This window comes from Dendrobium catenatum, unplaced genomic scaffold (assembly GCF_001605985.2).
Source record: "Dendrobium catenatum unplaced genomic scaffold, ASM160598v2 fragScaff_scaffold_1136, whole genome shotgun sequence".
In the NCBI taxonomy this organism is placed as follows: domain Eukaryota; kingdom Viridiplantae; phylum Streptophyta; class Magnoliopsida; order Asparagales; family Orchidaceae; genus Dendrobium; species Dendrobium catenatum.
The window spans coordinates 250665-277787 of NW_021319598.1; the positions used below are offsets into that span (position 1 = coordinate 250665).

A 27123-nucleotide genomic window follows, 5' to 3' on the forward strand; every position below is an offset into this window, starting at 1 on the left:
CCAACTCCTGTGGAATTGCATAGTCACACTCATAAGTGATAGGAGGATCAACAATGGATCGATGAGCGAGCAAGAAAAGCCCATGTAAGTATATGTGTTTAATAATTTCTATTTTTACTCTCAATTATATATATTTATATTCTACTTTCATATGAGGAGTATACACGGCTTCGAGAGAGTCAGGCCGCATCAGGTGAGGGTTGTTCTAGCAGCTCTGTGGAGTATTCTGAGTACCACATCTCATCGCAAGTCATTAGAGGAATGCAACATGGTAGGGTTTATGATTTAGGTTTGCAAGCTCAAGCATACGAGGGCATGACCTCTATGGATCGAGCTTCATAGCTAGTTCACATGAGTCCTTACATGCTCAACAAATAACTGTCCTTCAAGCGGAGCTATAACAAGTAAGGAAGTCACAAACTGATTGGCAAGTTCAGTTGCAAGCACAGGTTCAAGTGCAGATGCAGGAGTAACACAATCAATTGTTGGATGAAATGCACAAAATGAGGGTGCAATTGAGTGGAAAAGAGGTTTCTCTTGCTGAGGATGAGTCCACGGATTCAGAATAGTTTAGTTTAGTCATATGAACTTGTTTACTTTTTTGAATATATGTTATTGAACAATCTGTGATATTTTTAATATTAGTTGGTTGACGCTATTGAACAATGTGTTAATGGACAATTATGTTTTTAAGTGTATGTTAAAGTTCTTGAGATTTGTGATGTGTAGATCTGTGTTGTGGAACTATTATTGTGTGTATTTATACATGTTTGTAGGTATGGAAATCTGATTATTGCGTGGGAAGGCAATTTTTTTTATTATAGCTACAGGTTTCCGACAGATTTGGCATCGAAAATAGGCCAAAAATGACGATACAACGAATTGCTGCATCCTTGCCAATATTTTATTTCCAGCGGAAGTACCAGTTGAAAAGGCGTTGGAAACAAGTCGTAGCTTTATCTACGGCGCACCTTACGGCGTTTTGTTAGCCGGAGTTTCTACCATGGAAAAGGGCGCCGAAAATAAGTCGTAGCTTTAGTTACGACGCACCTTACGGCATTTTCTCCGTCGGCATTTCCGGCAGACAGATACGCCGTAACTTCTGGCGTATATAACACCGGAATAATCTGGTAAAGAAACACCATTTTTCTAACATATTTTTTGTCGGTAAGGCATCGAAAAGTGCACAGGAAAGATTTCCAGCTTCTTATATACGTCGGAAGACATTTTTCGAGGCGCACCAAACCGGGGCTTTCCATTGTATTTTATGTATTGCCGGCGGATTTTGTCTGTCGGTAATACCGGCTTTCCTGTAGTGGTCATTGCATTTATCATATAAATTTGATTCCATTTTGTAGCTTATTTTTTTTATATTAGAGAGTAAGCTTTTCTTCTCTAATATCTGGAATATATGCTCATAACTGAGAGTATTTAAGAGTTTTGAAATGGGATATAGCATGCAAAAAATGACAAGGGCATAAAATGAGCCCCCAAAAGAAGAAACACTATAAAGATACGTAATGACCGCAAAAAAAAATTTTTTAGAAATAAACACAAAGTGTATCAAAAATCAAAAGATGCACAAAGTGTGTCAATCAATTGACGAGAGGCATAAAATGAGCCCACAAAAGGAAAGCTTCCTTCTCTTTCAAACCTTTAAATCTTAGAAGAATTCATGTGTCACTTGATATTTTTAAGGGCTTGATTTTGAATTTTATACTTGTGATAAATTACTTTAATATATTATTTTATAAAATGTTTTTTTGAAACCAAGTTTTGAATAAATCTCTTTTTCTTATTCAATTGGTTTTTCTGAATTAGGACTTTTATTTTCAAAAGATGATTTGCCCTGAGAGAAGATTGAGTTAGGGCTAACAGGATCAGCTATTCTATCATTTTTTGGATTTTGACAATGTTAACTCATTATTCTTACAAATTTTTAAATTCAATCACATGAAGAATTTATCATATTCGTGCTTTGACAAAAAAATTTCTTTCATTCTTCTTTTTTATCTTCTGTTATGCTTTTCTTTTCTATTTTTTCTCCTCCTTTTTGTGATGTCAAAAGGGGGAGTAGTAGGTGGTGGTTGAGTTGTTTCGTCATACTATTTTACTTCTGTTTGTGTTTTATTTAGTCTTGATTATTTTCCATCATCAAAAAGGAAAAGATTGTTATGAATATGATTCCAGGGAAAATAATTTTGATAATAACAAATATTTCTATTTTTCTTTGACTACCTTACCTACTAACATTTTAGGTCCATAAGATCAAATTACAAATCAAACTAGCACAAGATTGGGTAGATTAGGACTAAGTTGGCTTGTAATATACGCGAAGTGTCTTTTATCTTTTATTGAGTCCATTATAATAATGTGGGTCATAATACTAAGTAACCTTGTACACACACACTTGGGGAAAAATTTTGTCTGTTTTGTTAGTATTTTCTATTTTGATCACATAATCTGGGATGATCCAAATATCATCTTTAATGATCAGTTAAAAATAGAAATCATAATTAAGGCATCTTGGTTAAGGCAGACGCAATTAAGCGAATCGTCCTGGACGATATTAGCATCGTATCATCCAGGACGATAGGCTCAAAAAAGAAAGAATTAGCTGCCACAACCTATTTAGGCATGTGTTATTTTTGGACATCGTCCAGGACATCATCCTCAACGATGCAGTGCAATTATGTATAAATTAATCTAGTAATTAAGGAAAGCTAATAAGGTTTGATTGCTCAATTATATCGTCATGAATAATTACATGATCATCCGGAACGATCACATGATCGTCCGGGATGATCAGTTAACAAATTTTAGTTCTTCTTGGACGATTCATAATCGGTATGACTCCATCTAGGGCGATGTTCTGACCGATATGTGATGTTTTGTACTAATCATCTCGAACGATCGTGAGATTGGCCTGGAGGATCTAGTTAATTTTACATCGTTTAAACATCCATCCAGGATGATGTTCTGGATGATATGTGACATTTTGTACTAATATAGGCTCGAACGATCGTGAGATCGTCCTAGATGATCAAGTTACTTTTTCATCGTCCAGACATCTATTAAGGGCGATGGTCTGAATGATATTCGTCGACTTGAACTAATCATGCAGGATGATTGTATATCATCCTAGATGATCTGAACAAAGGAACCTTCTAATCGCCCAGATTTTCCCAAATCGTCCTGGTTAATTGAGCTGAATTTGTACTAATCATACAGGATGATCGGACGATCATCCTAGATGTTAATGTCGGTTTGTTGCAATTAAGAGTGAATCCAAAGATCTTCTATATAAGACATCTTATTTACACAAGATTGTATCTTTTGCTGCTGTCTTGACCTGAGAGAGCCTAGAGGAGAGGGAGAGTAAGGGACAGAGAGAGAGAGGATCTTGTGAGGGAGAGTTTATGAGGGGTTTCATAAAAGGTTGCTCCAAGCAAGGATCGGAGTTGACTTCTTTGGTCGTCGTCCCTTGTTCTTCGGTGGTTCTAGAGAGGTATACTATAGCAATTGATCGAGGTTCTATGCCTGCTTTAGGAGGAAGCAAAAGGAGTTGAGGTTCTCTGCCTGCTTTAAAAGGAAGCAAAAGGAGTTGAGTTCTCTGCCTCATCGGGGTTGGTGGAAAGGAGTTTTTGTACGGGCTTCTCCGCCTTACTGTGAGGGCAAAAGGAGAGATACTAAGTTTAGTGTAATACTCGAAGGAGAGGCTCCGAGAAGTGGACGTAAGTCAAGTTGACCGAACCACTATAAAATCTGGTGTGTTCTTTCTTATTATTCTTTCACATTTAATTTCCGCACTTCGTTTCTCTTATGGTAAATCTTGGTTTGGTTGTGTTTGTGTTTTTGTTTGGAGAAATTTTTTAAATACCAATACACCCCCTCTTAGTTAGCCTCGGGATTACTTCATAAGGGCTTAACATCTCTGACAAACTTTCAAGTGGTATCAGAGCACTTTTACAACTCACCCCCTCACTCACTAAGTTGGCTTGTCAATAATTCATGAAAAATTTTAGATCCAATAATAAATAATACTGATTGAATTAATAGTATTTTAATTAGGTTTGATTAAAACTCAATTAGTTAAATTTAATAAAAAATAAATAAATTTATATAAGATTTTAAAATTCATGTAATATTCAAGTTCAGCCCTAGATTGTAGCTTACCTTCAAGTCTTCAACTGCTTCAATTAAATGCCATCCCATTTAAGATGATTGTTGCAAGTGCACCTTTCAAAGTTGTGTGGGCGACTTGGTGCGACACATATGTACTGGAGTAATTATTGTATCCGGATACAGAATGCGTCTAGAGACCAATAACAAAGCACCACGTCATTTGGGCGCTCGGTACCATACTCAATACCGCACTCAGTACCGTGCTCAGTATACTCGATATTTTGTCCTTACATAATAATTTTTCCATGTACTGAAGCTTCCTCCTACTGCCTTTAGCGGCAAATCCAGCTCCTACCGCCTATTGGCAAATACCAGGTTGGGGAAGGTTGTCGCTTTTGGGAATCATAATTTCTAATTTAAAAAGAAAAAAAATTGACAAGGTACCCACTTCTTTCTTGTTTGCAGATTCAGCCTTGCTTGGTGGAGTTTAACAAAACTGTACACTTTGAGTTCAGATTTTTGGTCCTTTTACAACGTGCAGAAATCCTAGCATTTCTTTGACAATGCGGATAAATCAGTAGATGAAAGAGTTTTTCTATTCACTCAATCCGCATCTTTTTCCTTTTTTTTATTTACGTGATTATATTAAGCTAATATTCGCTATTATTATTTTATATAGATCTGATTCAAGCTGATAACAACGTGCTATGCCTCTCCGGACGCGTTGCGACTGGGTCTCACTAGAACCAATAAAAAGAACTCATTTTTAATACTCTGCCCTTCTCCTCTCGCTCCCGATCTCCTTCTCTTTCTCTCTGAAATCTTCAACAGCAGATCAGAAGTAAAACTTGCTGAAAAACAGGGGAAAAGCAGAAGATTTGTCTAGAAGAACATAGAAGTTGAAGAAAAGGTAGGAATTTTTTCTTGTAGAGTTCAGAGAGAGAGAGAGAGAGAGAAGAAGAAGAAGAAGAAGAAAAGAGAAGAGAAGAAAAGAGATTTGCCGTCTTTTTTTTTTTCCAGGAATTCAATTCTGAATGGATTCCGATAGTTGGATCTCTCGCCTAGCTGCCGCGAAGAGGCATTACTTGAATCAGCGACAGCAGAGCTCCCAATCAGGTCTTTGGTACTTCTTAGCTTTTCTCTCTCGGTCAATCAGTTCTTCCCCCACCTTCATATGTTTAATCGGCGTATTTTCCTTGTCATTTGGTTTTCAGATCGGTTGGACTTTGATGAATACGAGGTGGAAGAGGAGGTCCGCCCTGATTTTCCGTGCCCCTACTGTTACGAGGACCATGACATCATTTCACTCTGTTCCCATCTTGAAGATGAGCACCCTTTCGAATCCAAAGTTGCTGTAAGTATCGATTTTAGCAACCTGATCGAAATAATCTTTTTGACATCTTTGAATGGTTAAAGGTATGTCTGAGTATCAAAATAAAAAAGCTGAAATTAAATTATATAAATTCGTTTTCTTATTAGGGAGCTATGAATTGACCATAGAACGTAAGTATACCTCATGCTAAGAAGAAGTTCAATTTTTGTGATCCATAATCCTTTCATGCAATATTGTGAAATCTGCGTGAGCCCCTGCTTGCGCTAAGTTTAGATGAGCAAGATTGTAGGAAGCTCCTTTGGAGCTGGCTCAAGGGCTATTTGTTTCATTGTATTTAGAATTCATCTGTATATTAAATGTAAAGTAAATGTAGTATATTATGAGTTTTCAAAGTTGTCTAATTGTCTCTAAAGTAAATATAGGGGAACTATTCCTTATATTTGGTTGGGTGTAAGATATGGAGTATGATACATCATTGAAATGTAGTAGTAAGATTATCCACCTCAATGTTTTAACATAAAAAAATTAATACTTGAGCAAAACCTAGAATATTTGTTAGACTTGTCATGTGTTTAGTAAGATTATTGTATATCATTGTAATCTCTAACTGAGAAAAACCTAGAATATTTGTTAGACTTGTCATGTGTTTAGTAAGCATCTTTTTTTTTCCTTAAACTCTCTCATTATATTTTGAATTTCATTAGCAATTGTCCTATACTATCAGCTATCATAACAATATAGTCATGGAGAGTTTGATGCACACCAAGCCCCTCATTTTTTCTCATATGACGCATCAATTGAAAGATGATGATATTGCTTTCTTTGTTGTTCATGAAGAATATTCTTTAATATTCACTTCAGCCCAATCAATAGCTTAGGATGCATTTTTGCTAGTCTCTGCAAAACCTATGGCCTGTCTTCATCCAAATTAATTTGGTGAATACGATATGAAGTTTGAAAATTATCAAACTCAACTTACTTTTCAGTAGCATATCCTTAACAATATAGCCTCTCTAACTCTATATAATTTGCAATTGAAATATTAAAAAAAGCTGCATCTTTCAGAAAAGCCTATAACACAACAAACATAAAGTATTAGCCTTATATAAGTTGGTATTTTTTAAATAAAAGACTTCCTAAGAAAGAATACTTAATTAAGTGATGCATATTTCTCATAATACATCAATATCCTTTTTATGTTTTCATCTCAGGATACTCCACACTTCTTTTTTAACTCATTGAATGTGAAGCCATAGAATTTCTTAAGGTTAAATTTGATCGTTACATTGCTCAGCTCTGAACTTAATTTTCAATTTTTCTTTCAATTTTTGTGCAACAGGTTGGTATACAACATCTTTGAAGTCTTGAGCACTTCTTATATTTGCATGAATATGTTCAAACATAAATTGTAATAACCCAGTTATCTTCTTTTGTTTCAAGCTCCATAAAAAAAAATTTCCTCTTAGAAGCTGATAAAATATTTGACTGGAGTGGTTCAATTTATCCTAAAAATAACAATTACCATGCCAAAAACATATGTTCACAAAAAAAAAATAAATCTATAATTCTATCTCCAATAAAAAGGATTTCTACCAACCAAAAAATATCTTCATTTACAAAAAAAAGTAGAAATGTCTACAAAAAATGTATTTCAAAAAAGTGTATGATGACAATGTAACTAAGAACCAATATTGCCCATGCGATTCTACTTCATAATAGTAATTTGGTCACTTTTTTACAACCACTCTCAAGAGTCATATAAAATTGCTTCATGTCTCCTTCTAGCATATTTTCTTCTTGCCCACTCATCTTTTGAGAGAGCAAAAATCATGGCCTCCTTTTATAATAATCCATTTATGTAATATGCAACAAGTAAGGGCTAAGGATTGCACTATGTAATTTTTGGATAATTTTTTAAAGAACCAAATGCATGCCTATGCATAGTGATGAATGTTTAATATTGAATATCTCCTTGCAATTTGATTGTTGGAATCATTAAACTCCTTTGTGTAGTATAGTGTGACATGATATAAAGATATAAACTCTCTTTTGATAGATTAGCCTCCATCAACTAGATAATATTCAATAGTGATATTTACTTCAGTTATCAAATATTGAGATATCACAACTAATTATGGAATGTTATGTAGGAGTAAAATTTTGTATTTTCTTGAACTTTTAAATCATGTGGTTGTTTTAATTCGTTTCAAAAGACAGTTGCATTATGTATTGAACCTTCCAAATTTGCTAGAATATATGCAAATACAAAGTCAATGTCTACTATTTTTAGCACACTCTAGCTTGTGCATGATTTTATTCTTTAAATATGAGTTCATGCTCCCTAGGCATCAATAGCTTTAATGTGCATTCCATCTTTCTTCTATTTTTTATAAACTATAGTAAGAACACATAAGTAAGAATATTTTGAAACATGAGATATGATTGTACTTTAAATAAGTACATGAACCTATTATTTGATTGTTTTAATTAATTTATGTCATAACTCTCCTACGGCATATAATCTAGCATTCAAGTACCTAATTACAATTTTCTTTGATCATTAAAGTATAATTGCATGACTCAATTACGAACATCATGCCCAGGTGTATGAAGTAACATAGCAACTTGCTTTTTGATGAATACAAATGATTGTGTCTATAAATATCTTCTAATGTGCATTAAATTACATAATTTGAAAAGAAAAAAAGGCTCTCACCTCATTCACACCATATCAATACAATCAGAATTAGATTCAAAATATAGCCTATGGAGATGTTTCGCCTTATATATTTCATTCAGGATTATATTTTCATCATTCTCTTCTTACCTTGTATAATAATACTAATTGATTGTCACTAAAATAGCAATAACAACATGAACAATTGAATTAATTTGATTTTGACCTAACTATGTGTCATCCCAAATCTCATCCCAATTGGATGATCAATCTTCACTATCATGTAATCATTGGCTATTCTTAGGGCATATGTAAAAAAGAATGAAAGGAAATTTACTTTAAAGGAGTAATTCATTTGATGAAAAAAAAAAAATCTGTATATAAAGCTAAGGAACATTGCCATAATTTTGGTTTTAATTCTTTTGGTTTTTTTCATGTTTTGGAGCATTGGTACAATCTAAAGCTAAGGAACATTAGTGCAATCTCTATTTATTAAAGATATGCGAATAAGGAGAAGATTGTACTTTAGTAATCTCATTAATGAAAATGTAAATGATAAAGAAAATGTAAATATTTGTTATTCAGTTTGGAATATATATATATATATATATATAACCAAATATTAAAAATAATCTCCTAATAATTGAAGTTTATGATTGAAAGGGAGAAGGGAAGTGCACAATGTTCAGAGTTGTGGAGGTTTGATAACCTTGAAGGCAGATTTAAGGCAGGGACAAGGGATGAATAGGGGGTTCGATAGCGATGAAGGGAGGCCTACGACAGATGTCAAGAGTTCATAATGATTGAGAAAGGGGGTTGTGAAGTCATGAGAAGAGGGCTTCATGGTGGGGGGTGCAGTTGCTACGACAAGGGCTCTTGACCTTCTCTGTGAAATCGCTTGCTTAGGAGAATGAATGGGGCGTGGGTGTGTGTTTAACAAAACATGGGAAGGAGGAAAGTGAGCGCAAGAAATTTGGATTTTGGTCAATTTGAGGCGGTTTTCAATATGCAATAAATGAACTTTTTGAGGTATTACTAATACATAAGAATTTATTACTTTTAGTTTAGATCAAATATGGAAAAATCCAAAATTCTTACATTTTATTTACTTCACATTCATAATGCATGAAACCAAATAGCCCCTCAATCCAATTATTTGCCCCTCATTTTTCAGTATTTGAATGGATCGATTAAGTTAATATATGCTGTTATTATTAGAGAAAAAAGAAGAAGTCCGTATTCAATCATAAGGTTGTTTCCAATACGGTATCATCATTATTTGTAAGTTTTGAAAATCAATTTGTATGCGAAAAATGTATCTACTTTTTATGCCATGGAACATTGTGTTTGGCAAAAGGTTCTCAAAAAGTGGGTGAATTCTTTTCAATATTCTATTCAAAAAGCTGATTGTATTATACTAGTTAGTATACTATGGATATGGTATTATAAATTGACCTCCAATTAACTTTGCACACTAGAGCAATGTTGTTATGTTTCATGCTCTGACTGTAGTCAAACAAGGCTCAACTATGATGTTGGTCTTTTTAGTTAGGTTGTATCTGCCTAATTTCATTACTTATACTATATATTGCATGTAATTTATTATAATTATTAATCTCTTGATTGAGTCTTGTTTTGCGAAGGGAGAAAATTTGAGAGACTTTTTGTTTGAGTGATTTTTCTTAAACTTATAAGTTGGGTTCAGAGTTTTAAAAAAAATTTGCATTTTTCTTACTATAAATTTCTATTTTGGCTACTCCATATGCATTCTACGGTAAATCAGTTCCATTAAGATGGAGGAGTGAAGTTCAACTATCAATAAGGTGTTGTAACTGACGAGCACTGTAGTGAAGCCTGAGTGTAGTAGGTGTTGTAGCAAAAATAGAGAGGTAAGGGAGTCTGATTACTGGTATATGAGCAGATTTTATGTATCCTGAAAAGGAGTTCTAATGAAGCCTTATTTTCTACTTACAGGAAGACAAAAGGGTGGAGTCATTTGTTGTCGCAAGAATAGAATTTAACTCATTGAATCTTATAGGAACTTATTCTCTAATTATATCTTTGGTCTTTAGCAATAAAGTAAGCGACTTTGTCTTTTAATCTCTAGGTAACTTTTTTCAATCTCCAGTAGAATATTTTGATATCCGGGTGGTTGTGGAAGTATGCTTGTTGAAGCCGAACTAAGCGTCTTTTTTGTATTGTCACTTTGTGGTTCATCAAATATACTCTTACGGTTGATTTTTTATAATTAAAGTTAAGTGCACTTTCTTTTCTTAATAACTAATATTAAATTGAAGATTATGTGGATTGCAATGGCCATGATGCTAGAGATAGTAATGTTCGATGGCTCTAATAAGGTTTGGTGAAAGCACTCATGGTGCATTTGAAGATGCTCGAGATTACAAGTGAATAAGAAAAAAAAAGAGAAAAATGAAAAAGCTCTCTTATCAATTCAACTATCTTTAACAGATGAGATTTTTTTATATAGATTTTGGAGGAAACAATTATTGAAGATTAGGCTCAAGATAGAGTCATTGTATATCACCAAAAATCTTTTCAACAAATTGTCCTGGACACAAATATTATATCTTCTCCACATGAAGGAGATTGCACCATTAAAATTACATCAAAATAAGTTTAATTATATCATTTGAGATTTAAGCAATATTGATGTGCTTGTTGGTAATGAAAATCAATCATTATTGTAATCGTGTATTTACCTCTTTTTAACAGCACTTCTTGGACTTTATATTGTATGGACGTGATACATTAAGTTTAGAGTATATCCATAATTCACTTCTTTCAAAGTTGGTGATTGCTAGGCTTAAGGAAGATGATAAGAAACTAAAACATTATTGCTAGTCAAAGCGGGATCTTATGAGTAATGATCCTCTTCTAATCATGGCAAGAGTAATTCTTGTGGAAAATTCAATGTGATCACTTACTCACTTCTCTTCTTAAGAAGAAATGAGATATAAAGAATAATTTCTTAATGATAAAAAAAGAGATCAAGACATAAATGGCATCCACAATATGAATATACTAGCATATGCAAGAGTGGTTATTGATTATTCTGATTTTGATTTGGTGACTAGTGGAGACATATGTAAAGAGCAGAAGACCATGGAATCAACTTGTTCTAGTCATATGTGTTCTGATTTAGAGATATTTTCCATGACAGATCCAACTTCTAGAGGTTTCATTTATATAGGAAGTAAATTTATGTGCAAAATTGGAGGCTTTGATACTATGCAGTTAAAGACATGTGATGGTCTGACTATTTTAATTGTGGGAGTCGGATATATATCATTTTTAAAAGAATATAATATTCTTAAGACTCAAGGCTGTATAATATAAGTTCTATTGTGATTCTAATACCCTTAAGGTGTGTAAGGGTGCTTTGGTTGACTTGAAAGTTAGTAGAGTTATTAGATTAAAAAATGTTGGAGAAGCATTGCAATTTGGAGAAACAAATGAGAGGTAGCTTCTAGGTTGCAGGAAAGCTTCCAAAATAAAAAAGAGGGTCAAGTTGTGAGAGAGACTTTTAGAGATGATAAGATATGTCATTTTTTTTGTTGTAAATTTCACCCTAGTGCCAGGTTGTATCAGCACAAAATTTTGAGCAAGGATACAATCACGTATGTTCAATTTATATATTGCTTGACCTAGAAAAAGGAATGGCTCAAATCCAATACAAGACAATTCACTCTAAAAGAACTTGTTTAAGACCATTTGTATGGTTCAAGCTATGTAGATGTCTAACTTAGTATACCTGGTCAACAAATTGCATTTGGTTGATGTTCCAAAGTCACATTTGATCGTTGATTAGAGTTTTACGTTTAATAACAAGTTAGCAATCTTCATTGATCACTAATCAATGTTCCAACCGTCAGAAAATGCAGATTGATTGAGGATCAGCTACTTGCATTCAACAGCTGATTAACATTTCGATCAATGAATCACATTCACTAGTTGGTAGATGGTTTGAATTGATTGTAGACCCAATGACACATTCAACAACCAATGAATGGTCCTTATTAATCTTTTGTTGTTGGTTCACTTTCAATAATAGATCTATTGCCACATTGATTGATGATCAAAGAATCTAGTTTAATACCCAAATGAAAAGCTACACAACTTGCATTCTATTTTGATCTATGGTCTTGATAAATAATCAACTTTACTAACAACCAACCAATAGCTCAGATTAAGAGATAAATCAACAGTTTCAATGAGTTATGCTTGATAATCTGATTCAGTTTATGACAACCATGTTCATAATTAATGAAGCAAGAATTTAACAAGTTCAGAATGATTTTTTCTTGAATTGTCTCCGATGAAGTTTTTGTCGTCAACAAGTGATTATCCTATCACTAGGATACTATTACAATGTAATGCAGTAGCGCATCATCTACTAAATAATCTAAAGTTCGCAACATAGATTCAATGAATAAGTTCTCCACTTTGATAAAAAAATAAAAAAATAATAAAATAAAATAAAATAAAAATAAAATTAAAAAAAAAATTAAAAAAAAAGTTCTCCACTTTGATATAGGGGATTTAAAACACGTAATTTTCTTTCAATTTAGTTATGTAAGAGGTTCCACTGCTTATCATTTGGGATATTTTTAATTTTTATTTTATTTTATTTTATGTACATTTGGACATAAAAATAAAACATATTTTGCATTTTGAAAATATATTTATATTATTTATGCGACAATAGCAGTGGTTGTAGGCTGGATAGTGGCAGCCATCAATGAGGAGATGATGGTCAGCATTGTCACTAACAATTATAGTTGTTTTATAAAGTACTCAATGTACCGAAAAGTTGTTTTGATTTTTATTTTAATAAAGAAAAATTAAAAATAATTAAAAAATTCACCAAACGAACATGTTTTATGAATAAAAAACAAAAATAAAAAATTAAAGTGATCCCAAATAGGCACTAAACTTTTCATAAGAATGCAATATCATTTGTTACTCTAAGTCTCTAGAATAACTTCGTTGAAGCTACATTTTACAAGGTAGCATTACTAAATAATTTTCAACTACCTTTTGGGACTAAGCAAGGATTAAGTAAAAGGTTCAGAGGTTACCCATGCTTGTATTGAGAATCACCTCAAATATAATTAGCTGGTCACACCCATTATTGATAGTTTTTTGAACTGGAGGGAAGCTTGAAGTGCTGAATTAACGCAAGATTTAAGAAATCCTAATCTAAGTGATGTGTATGTGAGCTTATCCTGTGGCAATTATGTAATTAAATTACAAGATTTTAGTCATTTATACACGGGCAATCAACTAGGCTTGAACTTGCTTGTGCTGAAAGTTATCGCAAAGCAAATCCTGACAGCTTTATTTGATTAAATGTTGTTTTTTATTATCATATTTGATTCCTTATGTGGTAAGGCATGCCTTTATATAAATGACAAGCAGGAAATCCTTAAAAGGTTTATAAAGAAAAACTGGGAAACCCTTGATTACTTCGAGATTGAGACTTAGTATCTCTAAGCTGTTGCATGAAATTACATGATTTTATTTTTGAGTTGCATATGGTAGGAACTTCTATATTGGTATTATTTAGATTCTTTATTTACTTTCCTGCTCTCTTTTGTGTGTGCGCTATATATATATATAATATTTTTTTGCAAGATATTAGTAATTTCTCCTATTTGTTTATTAGACATATATGAGGCCTCTTTTATTTGTATGTCTATGTGACTTTTTTTATAGTGGATTTAATCCTCTCTTCTCTCTTGTTGATGAGGATATTGTTTTGGTAAAACTATTGAAATTTTGATGCATTTTTATGGTGCTTGATTTTTTTTTATTATTTTATGTGTTCATTGTATTTTCTCCTGCTTGGCATTTTCACATAAAACGTTAGGTTTTTATTAATAACTAATATTAGAGTTCAATGAGTAATATGATGAACATGAAGTATGACATTGTAAAATTGATTATTTCAAGTGTTTTGAGTTTTGGAAAATCAAGATTTGAGGTATGCTAATCTAGTAGGGCCTTGCAAAGGAACTTATGGTGCATTCAAATATGTATAAGCTTTAAGATTGTTGGAGAATCTCTCTCAACAATCCAACTATATTTGGTGGAGGAGATATTAACAGAGGTTTTGGAGGAAACTAAAAAGGTTGTCGTTTAAGCGGGAGTTTTATATATCACCATAATCATTTCCAACATATTTTATTGGAAGCAAGGATCCTAATTGCTATGCATGACCACCATTAAATCGCTTCCTTTTGGATTTGGTTCAGTGTTTTGAAACTGAGATACGATTTTATAATGATAATCAATTTTTTTTGCTCGGATGCTTTTTACCTCTATCTTTGTATGCTTTCCAGGACACTATGTATATATATATATATATATATATATATATATCACTAATTTAGAAGATTTTAAGAGTAAAGTTTAGTAAACGATGTGATTGCTGAGCTTAAGGGTGTAGAAGATGAAAAGTAAGCTAAGGTTATTGATTTGGGAGATCTTTTAATCTATCTCTATCAATGGTAAAAGTAAGTTTCATGTAAGATACAATGACATGACTAGGTTCTCTTGTTAGAAATTAGAACAATAAGACATGAGAAGAAAGAATCAAACTTTCAAAAAGGATTGGCTTGTGAGTGACAACCACAAAGAGGATAATTTTGTTGATGCTAGTATTGTTATAAATTATTTCAATGAAAATTTAGATGATGGTTTCTTGTTTATTTATAAGAAGTAGGAAGTGGGGGCAAGTGGCCACTTAACTAATTGTTTGAAGTGGGGAGTGAGAATTGACTTGTCCAATTCTTAGATCTTTGACTAGGTGCTTTTATGTTCTAAATTTATACTTCTGGAAGTCATTAATTATGACACTTAATAGTAACACTCACACATACAAAAACCCGCATACCTTCATACTTTCATACATAATATAAGCTGTGAAAAATATATTATAATAGGCATTAAATTTTTTGCATAATTAATAATAATATTATTACATATTTTATTTATCATAATTAAATAATTTATATTATTTTATGTATTATATATAGTTGATAGATAATAAATTATTAAGATGCATAAATCATTCTAAAAAATTATCATATACTTGTATGCACTCGTGTGTTTATACAGGCCCATCAAGGAGGTCGCCCTTTTACAAGGCGAATCAGAGATTCCTAATCAAGCTGGTAGCTCAACACTCGCAATGAACTTGATCCACCATCTCAGTCATTCGCTCTCTTCTATATTGATTTCTCCCATACAAGCTCACCATGTTCAACTATAGTAAGGTCCCTACTACAAGGGACCATCAATTCACCCTACCAACATCGACCACTAAGCTTGCCTTTTCAACCACTTCAGCTCACTCACTTTCTCTTCTGAGGCAGTGCAAGGCTCAGTACTGGTTACCCACTATCCCAATTCGACGCCCAATCACCGAACTCACCTTGTTTAGCATACGCTCGCAGACTCGCTCGCTCCCACTTGGCATCACAGAGCTCGCCCAAAAATAGCTCATCATGATTTTGTAGTGCTAGCTCTTTCTCAATCAATCAAGATGTGACATATGTCCTGGCTATATTGTGTGTCATTATACTTTTTTATTTTTCTTGGTTTCTCCTTTCCTTTAGCCTTCAGAGCCTTTTAAATAAGAGATGATAAGGAGGAGTTGGGTACTTTTGACTGATTCTACTAGATGACATGCTGCTTTGAGACTCATAGTTTTCTTAAGCTTTTTACGACTTCTCTCCTCTCCAATTTTCTGCCTACTCTCATCCCACATAGATTCCAACACACTAGCTCTCCGAATAAGCCTGCTAATAAAGTCGGGTGTTGCCCGTAGACACAATTGGATCCAACATAAGGATGTACCAAATCTTTGGAAAATCTTATATCTTTGAGTGCTTCATTGATGCATGATACAATTCTTGGGAAATGTTAAAGTACATAAAATTTAAATTAAAGATTTAGTTGCAATAAAGATGAAAAGATGTGGTAGACTGTTGTTGAGTGGAGCTGCATTAGTTTTGTTTTCTATGTTAGAGTATGATGATTTACGTAATTAGAAAAAAATATTTAACGTCTTAGCTGCAGGTCAAGTTTCTGAACAAAAGAGGGAATATATCGTGAGGAAAATTATATGATATGATAAGGTAGATCAATCTCATTTTGAATAATTTAAACTGTGAGATTGTGCTACCATCAACTCTTTGAGGCTTTAGGAGCTTGAGGAATTTGATTTGAAGAGGGACAGAGGATATCTAAGATATTGTCACAAATTAGAGTTGTGGGCAAAGTTTTTGAGAATCACCTCAAATATAATTAGATGTACCCCATATGATATTGTGCAGTTCTACTTTTGCACTAGGGTTTTTTATTTGAATTTTGCTTGAATTTAGGTGCTAAATAGCTTGAAAAGCTAGATTTAAGGAACTGAATCCAAGTGATATGGCTTGTGAGCTTGACTTTTCGCAAGAGAATTAAAACATATGATTTTAGGCGGTGTTGTGTGATGCAATCAACATAGGCATGGGCTTTGTTTCTTGGGACCAGAAGTTAATCTCAAAACAAATCCATATAGCTTTATTTGATTAAAGTCAATTTTTTAATATCATATCAAATTCATAATGAGGCTGAGACTTCTTATTTTTGATCTCATTCATGGTGACATCTTTGAGAAGAATGTGTTGGAGATCTTTATACTTGTAGCATTTAAAATTCTTTTGTTTATTCTCTTCTCTGTTTATATTTCAGCAAGATTTTTGCAAGTTTTTTTTTTTTAGTTTTAAAGATTTGCAGCTTCTCTTTGAGATCAGGTGTGGGATTTGGGTCAGAGGAATAGTATTTTAATTTGTATATTTGTGTGGTTTCTCTATAGCGGCTTATCCCCTCTCCTCTATTGTCAATGTAAGTTATTATTTTGATTAAATCACATAAAAATTTTTGTCTTCTTTTGACCTTTGATCTCTTTTATTACTTGTGAGTTTATCTTATTTTCTCCCGGCTGGCGCTTCAGGAAAAAAGTTTTTTGTTTCCCCTAATAGCTTGCTCATCCAGATTTCTAAAATCATATCTAATTTGTGATTGAAGCAGTAGTGTAGCAGGTTGAATTTACTTATTTACATGATGTTTGCGATCACGTTTTCCTTATTTCAGGTCTGCCCCATTTGTTCTGTAAAGGTTGCAAGAGACATGCTGAGTCATATTACATTGCAACACGGGCAACTCTACAAGATATCCTTTCCAATAGTTTTTATCTACCAATATAGCTGAAAATGGGATTTAAAATCCTACTACGTTGGCACATTTAGCTCAAATATACTTCGTAACAGTGCAGTATTATTTCATCTAAAAAATAATACTGGTAGCTACTATCACTTTTGAGGGACATGATTTAAATAAAATGAAACCAAAAAATATGAAGGAAAGTAATAAAATGTTTACAATCTTGATTGATTCTTTGTAAACCTATAGAAATGCTTATATTATATTCAGATGATCAATTCCTTCTGTTCATATTTTCTTACAAAGTCATTGATAGGGAAAAAACCTGGCTTTAACATAACTACAACAAAGTAAAACAACATAATCAAGTGACGGGTTACAAATACATTTTTAATTAAATAATGAGCTGGTTATTAAAATATGAGATTCCAACTGTTTACAACATTTTGTTTGTATTGGTTTAATAAAATAGGCTGCGATAACTTAATATTCAATATTCTGATGTGAGTCCGCTGGCTTAACTCTAAAAACATTGTCAAACCTCCCATAAAGCCTAGTAAGTTGTAGGATGACGCTTGCAGGAATTTGTAATTTTTCTTTGACTGCGGATTACTTGCAGAGACGTCGAAGGCTAAGAAGAGTAGCTATTCCAAATAGCCAAGGGCTTTCACTTCTAGGGAGGGAACTTCGTGAGGCTCACCTGCAGGTTCTTTTGGGAAGTGGGACTTATCGGTCTAGCAACACTGGTGCCTCAACTGCAGCAACCGATTCATTGCTTTCATCTATTGTTTTAAATTTTCCTTCATCTGAAGCTGAAGAAATTTCCAAATCTTCCTTCTCTAGTGGTGATGATTTTGCTAGCAAAAATACAACACCAGCACAGATAAGGAAATCAAGGTAATGTTAATTTTTTTAATGTTACTACTAGAAACTAATATTTTTGGGGAGATATTTGAGAATCTCTAACAGAGGGATAAAGCCCAATGACTTTGACGTGTTAATAAAGAAATAAATTTAATATAATTTATTATAATTTAGCCTTTGAACCATTACTGGGCTCCTTCTCAATTTTCTTTCATTTCTATAAGTTTTATCTGACTTATATTAAGAAAGGTAGATGTAGAGCTAAAAAAACTTTGTTAGAAAATATTAGAAATGATCTTTCTTTATTAGATTTAAACAAGAATTTGACTTTTAACATGACACAATAGAGAAAAAGGATTCATGTAGCCGACCCCACGTAGTGGGACAAAGGCTTGATGTTGTTGTTATTGTCGTCTATAAGTTTTATCTGCTTTACATGTTTTTTTCCTACATGTTTTTTCTTTGCTTTTTGTAATCTTTGAATATTGTTCTTAAGGGCCGTTCAGCGAAACAATAAGTTGATCTTTTTTTAGAGGAAATAATAGAGTTCTGATAACCTCGAGCTTTTACATTGCCTATACTTTTGAATGTTTCATGTCGTTACTATTTGTCTGGTCATTTTATTTTTTTCACTCAATGTTTTAATTGGAACCATGCAATGTCTTAAAATCTTGACTGGATTAGTAAAAAAAAGCACTTAATGTGGTAACTAGGATAAGACTGATGATGAAATTTGTAATTATTTAGTTTTTAACTATGAAATTACTATTACTCGGTTATGACTATTAACCATAAGTGGCAACAATAATACTAGCAAATGTTTGCAGTTTTTGAGGTTATGATTATTAACCATAAGTGGCAACAATAATACTAGCAAATGTTTGCAGTTTTTGAACTACAATGGATCTCTGCCATTGGAGTGAACTACTTTATGCCCCTCTTTTGTTATAGTTGTTGACCAATGTATAATACGTAAAAGGAAGAAACAAACATACCTTTGCTCCGTCGAGAAGCCGCCCGGAATCCCGCAAGAAATCCCACATATGTACCGATTCGGCGCCGTTTGCGATCAAATCCCGTAAATCACGTGAAGCTCCTCGATCGCTGATCTCCCACGCCTTTAAAAGCCAACCGATCGCTCTTCTCCCATTCGCAAGAAATCCCTCTCCCACGACACTCTCTGCTTCTCTTCTCACGATACTTCTCCCTCGCACGAAGCTCTCGACCTCCCACTCTCTCTCGACGCTTCTCCGAGCTTCCCTCTCCAACTCCACACAAACTCCATAGCAAACCGAAGCCAAAGCCACCTTCTCACCAAGCTGAAACCTCCTCTCCTACCCGACTCCACTTCTCTGGACGGGATCCCCCACTGCCCGCTGGATCAGAAGTTATAACATTTTGATCGGGAGCAACCGAGAGCTCGGTTGCTGTGAAGGTAACGTTCTACCTTTCACGTGCTTGTTCGGCCATATCCCGTAAATGTAGAGAGAATAGAGAAGAGAAGGGGAGGGGAAATTTTATCTACTTATTATTATTTAATTATAAATCAATTAAAAATAATATTAATTATAGTTAATTTAATTTAATTATAATTAATTATCCTAATATTAGTTAATTATTATTAATTATATTTAAATATAATTAATTATTTATATTTAATTACTTTAATTATAATTAATTAATGAATAATTATAATCATTTATAATTAATTTAATTTAATTATGAATGATTGTTTTATTTTATTAATTAATTAATAATTATTTATAATTAAATATAAATCAGATTAATTATATATTAAATATATTTTAATAATAATTAAATAATAATAGTTATGATTAATTATGATTAAACTTAATTATAATTAATTTATTTTAAATTAATTTTAAATAATCCCCTCCACTCTCCACCTCGACGTCCGTGTCGGACCGGCAAACCACCTAAGCACGCCTTTGGTGGCCGTGGTAGGAGGGAACCCGGTGCGACACCTACGACGAGGTAAGTTTAGGGTTATTTTGTTTTATGCAGAATTTGAGTTGTGTTTGCTATAGTTTTCTTTTGTGAGGGCTTCCTAGCGGTGTCTAGGTTTAGCGGGAGAGAGGATCTCTCTCTTATGTGTAGATAAGCACCTTTCCAATGCGGATAAACATGACGAAAACGTTGATAGCATATGAGAATTTTAATCTTTCATGAATTAATTGAGCATAGTGGGACAAAGGCTTGATGTTGTTGTTGTTGTATGAATGAATTGAGCATTAGTTACCAAAATGCTCAAGCGATTTTGGTGGGGTCCAACAAGGATCTAATTACTTGGTTAGTAGGATATTAACTAGGAAAGGAATTTCCTAATTTAAATTCAAATAAGAGAGGGAATTAATCGAGGCAGGATGGCTGAATTAGGAGGGAAATATATTAGGAAAGAGGGCTAAGGAGGTGGGGGGAGCTTATTTAAGGAAAAGTTTAGGGTTATTTTGTTTTATGCAGAATTTGAGTTGTGTTTGCTATAGTTTTCTTTTGTGAGGGCTTCCTAGCGGCGTCTAGGTTTAGCGGGAGAGAGGATCTCTCTCTTATGTGTAGATAAGCACCTTTCCAATGCGGATAAACATGACGAAAACGTTGATAGCATATGAGAATTTTAATCTTTCATGAATTAATTGAGCATAGTGGGACAAAGGCTTGATGTTGTTGTTGTTGTATGAATGAATTGAGCATTAGTTACCAAAATGCTCAAGCGATTTTGGTGGGGTCCAACAAGGATCTAATTACTTGGTTAGTAGGATATTAACTAGGAAAGGAATTTCCTAATTTAAATTCAAATAAGAGAGGGAATTAATTAAGGCAGGATGGCTGAATTAGGAGGGAAATATATTAGGAAAGAGGGCTAAGAAGGTGGGGGGAGCTTATTTAAGGAAAAGTTTAGAGTTATTTTGTTTTATGCAGAATTTGAGTTGTGTTTGCTATAGTTTTCTTTTGTGAGGGCTTCCTAGCGGCGTCTAGGTTTAGCGGGAGAGAGGATCTCTCTCTTATGTGTAGATAAGCACCTTTCCAATGCGGATAAACATGACGAAAACGTTGATAGCATATGAGAATTTTAATCTTTCATGAATTAATTGAGCATAGTGGGACAAAGGCTTGATGTTGTTGTTGTTGTATGAATGAATTGAGCATTAGTTACCAAAAGAGAGGACATTCTGGAAGAATCCCATTTAATCCAAATACTCCCATTAGAAGAACACTGGAAATTGTGCCAACTTTCCCTCTTGAGGATATATCATAAATTGCCTGATAATAAAGGGATTAGAGATATAAGACGAAATAACTTTCTTCTTGAATAGACAAAGAAGGTTCATTTGGTGATCCCGAGTAATATTTTATCATTTAGTGATTCTTGAATTACTAGGTAACCTTGTGACATCCCAAGTAACAATATTTAGAAACATAAATTACTGAGAAAGTTGAGAGGTAGCACCATTAGGTATACCTTTTCTATTCTTTCAGCTGGACTGTTATTGGAATTGAGCTAAATCAACTATGGATTATTATATCAAGCCAGGGTAGCATCAGAGCTAGTACCAACTGCTCCTTTACCAAGTTTATCCAATACAATTCCCGTTCTTTAATTAGAGAAGATGAGGTAGAGGGGTGCAGATAGTATTGGTATGATGAGAAGGTTTATGAAATGTTGAGGGGAGATTGGAATAGTCTTTTGGCATTTAGTTTTTTTCTTTTTTTTTTTTGAAGGGGGGTTATATTATTCTATGAAATGTTGAGGCAACAACCGATAATGAGAAACAAACAAGTTTGGGGTAGCCATTACCCTATTGAGAAAGCTTTTTATTCTAATTTGGCTTCCACTCGTATGAAGATTGTTTATGGGCATTGATGGATGGTAGTTGGGTAACATAGGGCAGCTAAAGGCATCATGAACAAATATATTTCAAGCCTAGCAAGTGGCTGGATTCCGTTCATACAAAATTGGCCAAAAACCATCCTCCTTTGATGGTCAAGATGATAAATTCTGGTAGGACAAATGTAGCAAAAATTTAAACACTTCAGTAAAGGTCAGTCTAGCTCATTTTTTGTTAAGGGGCTAAAAGGTATGTGGAGAATTCTGATCTTCCAGGAAATTTTGGAAACCCAGTTTCGGATCATCAATATTGTTAGAAAGTTTGCAGTTTAACCCATATAGGAACCCTCTTTGAAACTCTTTTACGAGTTTAAAATCAGGAGTCTATTTCATAAATATGAGAGGTCTATAGTTAATAAACCAAGTATCTCCATTATTCATTTTGTCCATATCTTCACTGCAGTTGAACTTAAATAAAAAAAAAAACCATCAACAAGAGAAAAAAGTTTAAGATTACCTTTGAGTTTTCATAGTTTACTCACAGCCTGAAACATATTAACATAAAAGTGGTGTTTGCCAAAAATAAAGTTGGCTGAAGTCAAAAGTCCAAGGTATGTCGCCTTCATCGATTTCCCCATCCAAGAAGCATACTTTGTCCTCTTAACTGAAAATGTAGTTTAGGGAGAAGTTGGAGGAAGATAGAACACTTGCAGTGAAAAATTTTTCAAATTTGAAGCTGATGGATTCTTACCAAGCATAATGGAAGAAGAGGGGGAGGAGAGGGCAGAGAATGCGGTTTTGTCCATCTGTGGAGTGAACGAGAGCTCTGACCCAATCAGAGAACCGAGAGGCGATCAGGAGAAGAAAATATGGCCAATCTTTTTTTTTTTTAATATGGCCAATCCTTGTGTGTGGAGTTGAGCCATTGAAAGGGGAGAGTGCCACCTTGGAAATCCGAATGGGAAGTGCAAGCTTGTGGGTGGAATTTAATGGGTTCGGACACCAGACACAACTTATCGTTTGGAGACCAATCAGGTGCAGTCACATTATCCAGTACCGAGTAATACTGAGCTCGGTACTGTGAAATACTGGGTTCGGTACCGAGTACCAAGTAGGGGGTGATGTGGCGCATTTTTATTGGGCTCTGGATGACATCCGGTGTCCGAACTCAATAATTTTCCGGATGGGGGGAGGATGCTGCTTTTCTTAGTCAAAATCCATAATTGATTAAGACTTTTTCTAATACTTGATGCTTTCTTGTTTCTTTTAATAGAAGCTCTGTATTTTTTATTTTTTTTTTTAATTCCTTCAAGTCTTGACCTTGTAAACTTACATCGATATTGTTGTCTTCTGAGTCATAAAATAGTATATGTTTTGAGCAGAACTATCATGACGTCAAAATATCAAAATGTTTTTTCGAATCATGCTACATGCTTTTTCAGTTAAGCGCTTGCACAGACAACTTAGGCTTTGTTTGGTATGACTTTCTTGCTGCTTTAAAAAATAGCTTTCTAATAAAAAAAATTAATTTTTTATATTAAAAAATTATTTTAAGAAGTAGTAAGAAAGTTATCCCAAACGAAACCTTAATGATAAATGTTTCATATATTGATCACTTATGCATATCTCAAAGTCATAACTTCGCTTTCCAAAGATGCCAATCATAGACTATAAATAGGAACTGTAATGTACTGTTAGTTGGAATGTCATATTTTCCCAGTGATGTTCAAGAACATGCAGCATGCGCTTCTTAAAATATCTTAAGATCAAAATTTAAATTTCCAGTTCTTGTCTTTGGCAGTATTGACCTTTCACTTAGCAAAGAGGAGAGGGAACAGAAACGGTGGCAAGCTACAGTCAGGGCAAATTTTGTGCAGGACCTGCTTCTTTCAACACTATTTGGTGATTAATCTGGAGCGGCCTATGAACTATATGCACCACGTTGATCTTTATTAATCCAACTTCTACCGTCAACTTAATCATAAATTATTCCTGGTGATTGCTGATCTATGGTCATATTTATTCAATACAAGCACGAATTCCTTTCTGAAAGCTAATCTTGTGCTGGTTTTCATGGAATTTTAACTTTCACTGTTTTTATATATTAAAAAAAACTTATTAATGGTGATGCTCCTTTGGCTCTGCGTGGGCAGCTAAATGCTGCATGAATAGATCAAGTTGTTATTAAGCTTGTGTTTGCTTTACTATTTGCAATTTGATTGAGCTGTTCCAGAATCACTTTTATGCAGTAAATCATGTTTAAGAACTAATTATCAATTATTACTAGATTATGTTAGACAAAAGCAATTAGTGATTGTTGGCTTTGTAAGAAATTGAAAAGAGATCAAAGCCACTTTTATCTTTTATTTTTTAAAATATTATAAAGTTAACTTTAGTCTGCATATGATATTTTGCTACTGGTCTCTAGAAATTATTCTGTGTGGACGGTGGATTGTTCGGAGACGAATGAAAGCACGTCACGCCACCTGATATTACAACGGTATACAATATTGATTCACAATAAAGAAAATGATGTGACGTGTTTTTATTCGTCTCCGGACGGCGTTTGGTATCCGCATAGAATAATTAATTGCTGGTCTGAGATTACTTCTTGTTTTTTTTTTATTAATAATAAATTATATTTTTTAAGTTGTCTTTAGTTGTTTATTTAAAAATAATTTATTTTTAAAATATAGAAAAAATTTAGGTGCTTTCACTATTTACAAAAACATTGTTCGATTTCAGTGAAGCTCAACTTAGGATTATAAGGCGAATTGAAAATTCGGAAATGATTTTAGTAAGTAAAAAAAGATCTTTTTTTTTTTTTAATATTTTTCCATCGATTAAGCATCATAGTTTTTAAATGTAAAATAATATATTAATCTATGAACGACATTGTAAATAAAAGTTAGCTATTATAATATTTTCATTCAGGAAACAAGTAATTATTGAATAAGTTAAACACTTATAGCCTTAGCCTCAAACCTTTAATGATAAACTTCAAGCGTGAGTCTAAAAACTTCTTTAGTTAATGTACAGTTTATAATATTAAAATTATGAAGTAATAAGTATGAGTTTGTAAGAAGTAAATTGAGAAGGTTAAATTTCAATTAATGTAAATGCAAGCATGTGGCATAAATATAACTAATGAATGGTACATGTGTAAAAATGAATATCATACTGTACTTACAGACATATAAAATGAGAATTTAAATGGGAAAATCATTGAATAGTACTTAGCTAACAACAAAGTTTTTAAAGAATTATTTATGAAAATGAATAATCATTATTTTTCAAATGTGAAAAATATTCACTTACCATATATATATATACAAATCCAAGGGATGATAAAATAGGGTTGAGTGCCTCCAAACCTCTCAAATTACCCTTACCACTACCACTTACACATTAAAAATAAATTTAGATTTAATTTTTCCTTAAAAGTTCGCCATCAAAATTTCAATTAGTCTTACTTATAAACCTTAATGCACATAGAAGCAAATATAAATTGATAACCTAAGGATTTTAGGGTTTGAGTTTATCACTTAAACATAAGAAGCTGAGGATAATAGAGATGTGAGGCGCATGAACAATTATCAAAACTTCTTTACCCTTCTCTTTCCTGAATCCTCTCAATCAAACTCATTTTAGACATAGACACCTCTTTCACGCTCATGCTCGCACAAAACATGCTATATGCCTCAAAGTTTCTCGTTGCCTTAATTCATGTCATTCGTCTCCACTGCCTTCCTCTCTTGCTCGTTTGCTCGTCTTCTCTCGCTCCTACACTATTCAGTTGAGACTTAAGGTCTTAGCTAAAGAGTTTACTAAAAACAAAAGAGGCTACAAAAAGAAAAAAAGAAAAGAAAAATGTTGAATTAGTTGGTTCAATTCGATCCTAAGAAAAGAAAGAGAAATGGTTATTATATTCTCCCAACATCCAAAGAATTTCATCCTAAAAATTAAAATTAATCACTTATAATACATAAGTAATAGTTCTTTCACACAATCCTTAAGACTAAAGTTTATATTTCACAATATTAGCCAAAATGGTCAGACATACATTCAATCACTACTAAGTCATTCAAGTCAAAAAATTTTTTGGCACCTAATCATTAAAAAAAACAACCAAAATGAGATGCAAAATCTATGACACGTCAATTTCACATTTCGACATGACATCAAAACTATATTACAATAGCAAAATGAGAATAATCACACATGCCAAATATGAAATGAGGTGTACTCAAAGTAAAGTCTCGATTTGCGGAACCATTCATTTATATAACACTACTTCGAGAATTGAGGTTTTATAGGACCCTTACATTCTCAAACAAATAAATAGATGTGAGAATTATGAAAAGAATAATATCATTCAATAAGAAATCATAACAAATTGTAAAACTACAATATTAAATGTATGATGTCACCTAGGAAGCAAGTCTCAATCTTAGGATAAACTAGTAAATCATCACACTAACTAGATCTTACACAAACAATGCAGAATAATACAAAGAACATGTAAGGTCACATCTTGCCTACAATAACATCATGAAGTAAAGAGAGCAAACAAGCAATTCCATTTTAACAAACACTCCCTTACAATCATCATAGAATAGTAGTAAGCCTAAGATAATTGCTCGTTGAACTCAAAGAGTTAAATTACAATTAGGTAAGGCCTAGCTTTCCTCATATTAGATCAAATAAATTTAAACAATGCAGCACAACAATAGATATGAGTGTTATTAAGAAAATCCTATTGCCCTAAGAGCTAAAATCTCATGTGTCCAATAACATCATAGGGCAATGATAAATATTAGTTTCTGACAATCTTAGATAAAAAACATTATATCTAAAAAATAAACATAAACATCACATCTTTGAAGTGATCTTATGATAATATAAAAAATATCATATGCTCACACGATCATATTATAAGCACATGACCAAATCATGCTTGTAGTAAATTTAATTAAGAAAATAAGAAAAGCTAACATTTCCTTAATTGAATTAGGCCATGAGTATCAAATAATCTAATAACAAAAA

General features: G+C 33.1%; 1 protein-coding gene across 1 annotated transcript; it reads left to right on the top strand.

Annotated features, from left to right (window-relative positions):
• Positions 1-4851: 4851 nt before the first annotated feature.
• On the top strand, positions 4852-24265 carry LOC110112211 (protein DEHYDRATION-INDUCED 19). Its single transcript, XM_020844353.2, has 5 exons — positions 4852-5241; positions 5340-5479; positions 17301-17378; positions 17983-18266; positions 23879-24265. Exons 1-5 carry the CDS (start codon positions 5160-5162, stop codon positions 23985-23987), a joined length of 693 nt encoding a protein of 230 aa, XP_020700012.1. The 5' UTR covers positions 4852-5159; the 3' UTR covers positions 23988-24265.
• Positions 24266-27123: the final 2858 nt, after the last annotated feature.